This window comes from Oncorhynchus mykiss, chromosome 7, assembly GCF_057628025.1.
Source record: "Oncorhynchus mykiss isolate SJ-2025 chromosome 7, ASM5762802v1, whole genome shotgun sequence".
In the NCBI taxonomy this organism is placed as follows: domain Eukaryota; kingdom Metazoa; phylum Chordata; class Actinopteri; order Salmoniformes; family Salmonidae; genus Oncorhynchus; species Oncorhynchus mykiss.
This window is the reverse complement of record NC_143028.1, coordinates 37,162,771-37,172,083: the sequence shown is the minus strand read 5'-3', so window position 1 is coordinate 37,172,083 and position 9,313 is coordinate 37,162,771. Positions and strand designations below refer to the sequence as shown.

The 9,313-nt window shown below is 43.8% G+C and overlaps 1 protein-coding gene across 1 annotated transcript; it reads left to right on the top strand.

Annotated features, from left to right (window-relative positions):
• The first annotated feature begins 288 nt into the window (after window positions 1–288).
• LOC110527110 (tumor necrosis factor receptor superfamily member 5-like) lies at window positions 289–3,891 on the top strand. Its single transcript, XM_021608268.3, has 7 exons — window positions 289–426; window positions 690–815; window positions 1,042–1,176; window positions 1,297–1,384; window positions 1,486–1,556; window positions 1,636–1,758; window positions 1,942–3,891. Exons 1-7 carry the CDS (start codon window positions 297–299, stop codon window positions 2,058–2,060), a joined length of 792 nt encoding a protein of 263 aa, XP_021463943.3. The 5' UTR covers window positions 289–296; the 3' UTR covers window positions 2,061–3,891.
• Window positions 3,892–9,313: the final 5,422 nt, after the last annotated feature.

Here is a 9,313-nt window from a genome sequence, read left to right as displayed (position 1 = left end):
AATCTCAAATTTTGCTACATAAGACCGATTTGAGGGGTCGGTCACAAATGTGCTCAAGTTTTCGGCAGTTTTTTGCTTGACAATCACCAGCTAACAAAATGTAATGACCGCCACAGCCCTAGTCATGCTTGTGTCAGCAGAGTCTGCTTTCACTGTACCTTTTCACAGAAAAGCTCACCACACTGGCAAACCGAGAGAGAGAGAGAGAGAGAGATGTATACCTGACGCCACTGTGCAACGTCACTGTGCAGAGCAAATAAAACCCCCACGGTTGAAAGGAGAGGATGCTTAACATTATGGACACTCAATACATACAGATGACAGTCATATGTCTTCTGTGTTTTTGGACTATGGGTTTAGCAGCGGATCTACGATGCAATGATATGTATGAAAAAGATGGCAGATGTTGTGAACTTTGTCCACCAGGTTTGTTTTTAGCCTTTAACGACAATTCAGTAGACTACTGACCATGGGATTAAACAACTGAACATATGATATCAAATTATTATACCAATTGAAATCCTTAAAAAAAAATGTTTTATCATAATTATTACGAAACATTATGTATGCAAATGTTAGTTGGACCCTGTGTGATGATTGCTTGATGTATAAGACATATAAAGAAATATTGAATGAGTGATTCTGTGAGTGGTAGTGATTATGATATACAATCCTGTCTTGGTTCATAGGCAAATTTTTGAAGAAGCACTGCACCACTCATGCCAAAACCGACTGTGGTGACTGCCCAGCGGACTCCTACTCTGAGTTCAGTGACCGCGTAGAGAACTGTCAACCATGCCTCAAGTGCCAACAGGGTAAGGGTTAAGATGAGAGGTGACATAAACAAAATCTAGCTCTGAAAAATATTAGCGTCCTATACTTTGATTGTTGATGGACCCTCAAATGGTCAAAAACAAGTAATGATACTGTAGGAAAGAAAGAATGTCAGAATGATTCTGGGGCTTCTGGGGCTCACACTTCTCATGTCATTGTTTGTTCATGTCATTGTTGTCTTCTTTCTCTCTTTGCTCTTCTGGGCAGTCTATGCAAGAGCATGCACCTCAACCGCAAACGCAATCTGTTTGTGTGGCTCTGGTTTCCTGTGCTCAGACCATGTCTGCTCAAATTGTGAAAAGGAAAAGAAATGCCGCAAGGGAGAGGAACTGAAGAGAACAGGTAAGACATTCATTCATTTTCCTTCCTCACTACTTGTCACTGAATATTTACAAATGTAGCGAAAGGATCAACAGCCATGTCCATACTACTGCTAACTTAAAGTATGTTTTCCAATGGCAGGTTCCAGGGAATACACTTGGAAATGTGTCCCATGTCCTAATAACACATACTCTGACACCGAACAGGGTCACTGCAAACCATTGACACAGTAAGAACACAGTTTTGAAAAATAGCCAAATATCAGTTCCTCTATCGTGTGAAATGTTTTTAGAGGCTCCTAAATAACTTGTAATACCTTGTCACCAACAGGTGTGATACACATGGATTTATTGTGATCTTCCCTGGGAACAAGACCCATAACTCTAAATGTGGTATACATGGTATGTTGGCAATTACAGTCAAGCAATTCATAGGTATTAGAAATGTATTTGGGTTGTAATCATTTTTTCTGTTTGTCAGAGCAAGGAAACAAAGAGGACGGGCATTACATTCTGGCCATTGGCTTCTTCTTCTTTGCTGTCGTCCTCTTGGTGTTCCTCACTTATGCCTGCATCAGGAGAATCAGGCACAAGCCTAACGCTAGTGAGTACCACAGAGTTGGTTAAGTCGATGATACTGTGTGCCGGTCTATTTGGAATACCTTGGAACACATAGCTTAGGCTACAATTTATTCTCAAATTAATTACAGTGAAGTTCAAGTACTGATGTTTTAAAAACAGCCTTCAGTGAACTGCCCTGCAACAAGTATTTCCATCACTTCTCCAGATATACATGGCTTCCCACTGTCAAAAGAGGAGAGTGGAAGCCAGCTCATCCAGCAGGCTGAAACCAAGGACAATGCCAGCCAGATTCTGCTGTCAATGGCGAGCATCTCCACTGTGTGATATCTTACATCTGCTTGCAGGAGTGCTTTGACTTCGGGGTAGCATGTCAGCTAGTCCTGAATGACCAAATGTTACTTCTACAATTTGTTTTGCAGTTAGCCTGCTATAATTTCCTTGTCTTTTGTAATCTTGTTTGTTGCTATTTAGTGTATTTGTGCAGTCTTTCATCAATACTAAGTATTATTTTATATAACTTTCTTACTTTTTTTGCACAATTAATACTGTTTTTACTCTTTCTAAAGAATCCTAACATTTTTATTTTTTTATTTAACCTTTATTTTTTACAGGTTTTTTCACATTAAGATAAAAATCTATTTTTCAAGAGACCTGGTCCAACAGCTACAGGGGGGACAAAGTTTCAAGCAAAACATCTTACAACATTTAACAAAACATTAAACACACATACAGTAACACAATTACATATTACATAAAAAAACACATGTCATAACTAAAAAACAGCTGTCCTAACGACAATTACACTTTATGATATTTACATCGACCAAGTGTTTAAACTCCACCAACGTGACTAGATCATCTCATTTTAAAATGTTCAGGAGATAATTCCAGGACAATGGAGATGAGTAACTAAAACTATTTAGACCATGATCTGTTCTAATTCTTGGTACTGCAAGAAAGCAAATGAGAATAGGACCGTAATCTATATTTATTTACTGACCTGATTAAAAAAGAACAGAGATAGTGACATTATACCCAATATGGCCTTTTAAATCAGTGTATACCTGTGTTTAAGACTACGCAAGGTCAATGACGACCTGCCAACGGCGCAGTAGAGATCACAATGACATGTTAGACGTTTTTGATTGGTAATGAACCTGAGGGCCTCATGATATGCTGAATGAAGTGCTCTCAGGGTAGTAGTTGAGGCCTGTATATATACACAGTACCAGTCAAAAGTTTGGACACACCAACTCATTCAAAGGTTTTTCTTTACTTTTCTATTTTCAACATTGTGGAATAAAAGTGAAGACATCAAATCTATGAAATAACACATATGGAATCATGTAGTATCCAAAAAAGTGTTAAACAAATCAAAATATATTTTATGAATTAGATTCTTCAAAGCAGTCAGCTGTGTGCTTAGGGTTGTTGTCCTGTTGGAAGGTTAACTTTGAGCGCTCTGGAGCAGGTTTTCATCAAGGATCTCTCTGTACTTTGCTCCCTTCATCTTTCCCTCGATCCTGACTAGAATCCAAGTCCCTGCAGCTGAAAAACATCCCCATAGCATGATGCTGCCACCACCATGCTGCACTGTAGGGAAGGTGCCTGGTTTCCTCCAGACATAACGCTTGGCATTCAGGCCAAAGAGTTCAATCTTGGTTTCATCAGACCAGATAATCTTGTTTCTCATAGTCAGTCCTTTAGGTGACTTCTGGCAAATTCCAAGCGGGCTGTCATGTGCCTTTTACTGAGGAGTGGCTTCCGTCTGGACACTGTCTTGACGTCTGTCTTGAAGGCTCTATCATCTCTACAGAGGAGCTCTGTAGCTCTGTCAGAGTGACCGTCGGGATCAGACCATTTCTTACCTGAATATGTTACTTTACTTTGATTTGTCTTTCCTTCCAGGTTACCCACGTGGTCGTTTTGTAAATATATATTATTTTCTGGAACCATTACATGTACCCATCTCGTTCTTATTTAATTATTAGAGATATAAAATAAAAAAAATGGCACCACCATGGGTCATGCCCGCAATGGTCATGTGAGATGAAATGTCTATATTTTGGGATGTGAACACTCAGTGTGTTGAACCCGATGAAGATCTGTTTCGAATCGAAATGTTGTCAATAAAACAGTGAATTGGGAGCTTTAACAGTGTGCAGGCCTTCTTGTTCTATGCTTCTGGAAGGTTCTCCCATCTCCACAAAGGAACTCTGTCAGAGTGACCATCGGGTTCTTGGTCACCTCCCTGACCAAGGCCCTTCTCCCCCGATTGCTCAGTTTGACTGGGCGACCAGCTCTAGGAAGAGTCTTGGTGTAACGGCTTTCTTTGGGTGAAGTAAAGTCGGACCAAAACGCAGCGTTGTGATGATTCATGTTTCTTTAATAAAGAAAAAACTATACATGAAAAAACTACAAAATAAAGAACGTAATGAGAAAACCGAAACAGCCTAAACTGGTGCAAACTAACACAGACAGGAAAAAGGACAATCACCCACAAACACACAGTGAAACCCAGGCTACCTAAATATGGTTCCCAATCAGAAACAATGACTAACACCTGCCTCTGATTGAGAACCATATCAGGCCAGACATAGAAATAGACAAACAAGGCATCCAACATAGAATGCCCACCCAGCTCACGTCCTGACCAACACTAAAACAAGGAAAACACACACGAACGATGGTCAGAACGTGACAGTACCCCCCCTCCAAGGTGCGGACTCCGGACGCACAACCTAAACCTATAGGGGAGGGTGTGGGTGGGCATCTGTCCGTGGTGGTGGCTCTGGCGCTGGACGTGGACCCCACTCCATAATAGTCTTAGTCCACCTCCTTAGCGTCCCTAGATAGGTTACCCTCCTTAATGGCAGCTCAGGACAGAGGGGCAGCTCGGGACAGAGGGGCAGCTCGGGACAGAGAGACAGCTCGGGACAGAGGGACAGCTCGGGACTGAGGGGCAGCTCGGGACTGAGGGGCAGCTCGGGACTGAGGGGTAGCTCGGGACTGAGGGGTAGCTCGGGACTGAGGGGTAGCTCGGGACTGAGGGGTAGCTCAGCACTGAGAGGAAGCTCAGCACTGAGAGGAAGCTCAGCACTGAGAGGAAGCCCAGGCAGGTAGTTGGCTCTGGCAGATCCCGGCTGGCTGGCAGTTCTGGCAGATCCCGGCTGACTGGCGGATCCTGGCTGACTGGCGGATCTGGAAGATCCTGGCTGAATGGCGGATCCTGGCTGAATAGCGGATCCTGGCTGACTGGCGGATCTGGAAGATCCTGGCTGACTGGCAGCTCTGGCTGCTCCATGCTGACTGGCAGCTCTGGCTGCTCCATGCTGACTGGCTGCTCTGGCTGCTCCATGCTGACTGGCTGCTCCATGCTGACTGGCGGCTCCATGCTGACTGGCGGCTCTGGCTGCTCCATGCTGACTGGCGGCCCTGGCTGCTCCATGCTGACTGGCAGCTCTGGCGGCTCCTTGCAGACTGGCAGCTCTGGCGGCTCCTTGCAGACTGGCAGCTCCTTGCAGACTGGCAGCTCCTTGCAGACTGGCAGCTTCTTGCAGACTGGCAGCTCCTTGCAGACGGAAGGCTCTGGCAGCGCTAAACAGGCGGGAGACTCCGGCAGCGCTGGAGAGGAGGAAGGCTCCAACTGCGCTGAACAGGCGGGAGACTCCGGCAGCGCTGGAGAGGAGGAAGGCTCTGGCAGTGCTGGACAGGCGAGGCGCACTGTAGGCCTGATGCGTGGTGCTGGCACTGGTGGTACTGGGCCGAGAACACGCACAGGAAGCCTGGTGCGGGGAGCTGCCACCGGAGGGCTGGTGCGTGGAAGTGGTACTGGGTAGACCAGACCGTGCAGGCGCACTGGAGCTCTTGAGCACCAAGCCTGCCCAACCTTACCTGGTTGAAAGCTCTCATTCGCCCTGCCAGTGCGTAAGCCGGCCCAAGGAGACGCACTGGGGACCAGATGCGTAGAGCCGGCTTCATGGCACTTGGCTAGATGCTCACTCTAGCCCTGCGCACTGGAGACACCCTGGCACCACAGCATAACACGGTGCCTGCCCGGTCTCTCTAGCCCCCCGGTAAGCACAGGGAGTTCGCACAGGTCTCCTACCTGGCGTAGCCATACTCCCTATACATGAATAAACTACAAAATAAAGAACGTAATGAGAAAACCGAAACAGCCTAAACTGGTGCAAACTAACACAGACAGGAAAAAGGACAATCACCCACAAACACACAGTGAAACCCAGGCTACCTAAATATGGTTCCCAATCAGAGACAATGACTAACACCTGCCTCTGATTGAGAACCATATCAGGCCAGACATAGAAATAGACAAACAAGGCATCCAACATAGAATGCCCACCCAGCTCACGTCCTGACCAACACTAAAACAAGGAAAACACACACGAACGATGGTCAGAACGTGACACTTGGTGGTTCCAAACTTCTTCCATATAAGAATGACGGAGGCCACTGTGTTCTTGGAGACCATCAATGCTGCAGAAATGTTTTGGTATCCTTCCCCAGATCTGTGCCTCGACATAATCTTGTCTCGGAGCTCTACATACAATTAATTCGACCACATGGTTTGGTTTTTGCTCTGACATGTACTGTCAACTGTGGGACGTTATATAGACAGGTGTGTGCATTTCCAAATCATGGCCAATCAATTGAATTTACCACAGGTGGACTACAATCAAGTTGTACAAACATCTCAAGGATGATCAATGGAAAGAGGATGCACCTGAGCTCAATTTCGAGTCTCATAGCAAAGGGTCTGAATACTTATGTAAATAAGTTATTTCCGTTTTTAATTTTTAATAAACGTGCAAACATTTTTGGCAGTTATTTGCTTAACAATCACTGGGTGACAAAATGTAATGACCCCCACACCCCTAGTCATGTGTATGTCAGCCAGTCTGCTTTTCAGTTTACCCTTTTCAGCTGTGATTTTAGCATGGAAATCTTGGTGGGGCAAACAAATCCCCCAAAAATAATATATGCATGCCAGCAAAGCCACTACACAATACTAAACAATACATTAATTGCACTATAACAGTGACAAACGGCACCCACAAACTCTTATGGCCTACAGAAAGCTGTCCAAAACAGCAGAGTCCCAACACCTAACCACTGCTACCCGGGCTATCAGCGGAGCCTTGTCTGGCAGCGAAACATTTCATTCAGCCTCATTTACTGCCTTTTTAAAAATCATAGTTGATATGGCTGACTTGTTTAAACAAATGTGGTTTCTACTGACAATTGAGATTTACAAACTATGGCACAAGCCATTAAGAGGCAATCCGTAATTTCGTTTAAGACATTAATGAGCGAGCTACGATGGACGTTGTCAATAGAACCATTTGTTCACGACTATTGAAATGTACAGCGACAGAATTCAGAACATGGGCCATTCTTACAGTATTCTCCCTGTACACCACGTCAGAATCGTAGAATAAATAAGATTTTGCTTTATGTTTTGGATCATTGTCTTGTTGGAAGACAAATCTCAGTCCCAGTCTCAGGTCTTTTGCAGACTCCATCATTCTTCCAGAATGGTCCTGTATTTGGCTCCATCCATCTTCCCATCAATTTTAACCATCTTCCCTGTCCCTGCTGAAGAAAAGCAGGCCCAAACCATGATGCTGCCACCACCATGTTTGACAGTGGGGATGGTGTGTTCAGCTGTGTTGCTTTTACGCCAAACATAACGTTTTGCATTGTTGCCAAAAAGTTCAATTTTGGTTTCATCTGACCAGAGCACCTTCTTCCACATGTTTGGTGTGTCTCCCAGGTGGCTTGTGGCAAACTTTAAACGACACTTTTTATGGATATCTTTCAGAAATGGCTTTCTTCTTGCCACTCTTCCATAAAGGCCAGATTTGTGCAATATACGACTGATTGTTGTCCTATGGACAGAGTCTCCCACCTCAGCTGTAGATCTCTGCAGTTCATCCAGAGTGATCATGGGCCTCTTGGCTGCATCTCTGATCAGTCTTCTCCTTGTATGAGCTGAAAGTTTAGAGGGACGGCCAGGTCTTGGTAGATTTGCAGTGGTCTGATACTCCTTCCATTTCAATATTATCGCTTGCACAGTACTCCTTGGGATGTTTAAAGCCTGGGAAATCTTTTTGTATCCAAATCCGGCTTTAAACTTCTTCACAACAGTATCTCGGACCTGCCTGGTGTGTTCCTTGTTCTTCATGATGCTCTCAGCGCTTTTAACGGACCTCTGAGACTATCACAGTGCAGGTGCATTTATACGGAGACTTGATTACACACAGGTGGATTGTATTTATCATCATTAGTCATTTAGGTCAACATTGGATCATTCAGAGATCCTCACTGAACTTCTGGAGAGAGTTTGCTGCACTGAAAGTAAAGGGGCTGAATAATTTTGCACACCCAATTTTTCAGTTTTTGATTTGTTAAAAAAGTTTGAAATGTCCAATAAATGTCGTTCCACTTCATGATTGTGTCCCACTTGTTGTTGATTCTTCACAAAAAATACAGTTTTATATCTTTATGTTTGAAGCCTGAAATGTGGCAAAAGGTCGCAAAGTTCAAAGGGGCCGAATACTTTCGCAAGGCACTGTATAGCCATAGTGATCAACTGCAATGCACTGATTGAGTGGATATCACAGAATGTGATTAGATGTGGTAGTTGCAGCAGGAGTTAAATATTTGGGTGTGAGAGATTTTAGTGCAGAAGATCTACAGGAAGTTTAGAGAGAAGGGGTTCCATCCTCCCAGGTCGAAATCCTGGTGTACGATTGTTTAGTGTGGGATGGGGTGGTGGGTTTTTTGGGATAGTGTATAGGCAAAGGTTTATATATTGGTGTATTTAAAGATTCTCATTACCCTTTTGCATAAATTTTTTTTAGAGACCAAATTGTCTAATCCGCACTCTGACCTGCGAAATGCAACACACGAATACAAAGCTAATTGGTTGTTAGCAGTTGCAAGTCATATAACAGTGCACACTTGTGCAAACCAGTGGTGCACACCACAACCAATGATTTATCTATACACTAGATGACTTATAGGGTGTGCTGTGTTAAAATAACTGTGCCTTCATTTTGGCACTCCTTCACCAGTGAAAAAAATATATTTTGAAAGCTGTAGAAATGCATTTATTGATGTCCTCATTCGTTTTTGCCACATGTATTCTATTAGACACCTTAATGCATACTTTTAAATGATATTATGTGAGCTAAACATACACAGAAAAAAAGTAAATACTAATTACTAATGCTACTGTCCCAACTATAACAAAATACTTAAATACATGTATTTTTTTGTTGTCTTTGAAACATTTAATTGAATACTATAGAATTCCATTCATTCCTACGGAGGACTGCTCCTAGTAGGCATTGCAAATATGGCCGACCGGTGGCTTCAAAGCCTCTAAGTGGTCAATTCATTCCCATCGTTGGCCCCAACACTGAGGGGGTTTGATTAATCTCGCTGGGTCCCTGTGCACCCAGGCTGCCTCCCAAGCTCACAACAATTTAGAATGTGTAGTAATTAGTAGGGAAGTGGATGCTGAGTTCGAATTAAGCAGTGCATCAAGTACA

What these genes read in the sequence shown, in the direction of transcription:
- LOC110527110 (XM_021608268.3), top strand. Translation starts at nt 297, where the DNA reads ATGGACACTCAATACATACAGATGACAGTCATATGTCTTCTGTGTTTT. An exon ending in TTGTGAACTTTGTCCACCAG is followed by an intron (nt 427 to 689) that starts GTTTGTTTTTAG and finishes CTTGGTTCATAG; the next exon opens with GCAAATTTTTGAAGAAGCAC. An exon ending in CACTGCAAACCATTGACACA is followed by an intron (nt 1,385 to 1,485) that starts GTAAGAACACAG and finishes TGTCACCAACAG; the next exon opens with GTGTGATACACATGGATTTA.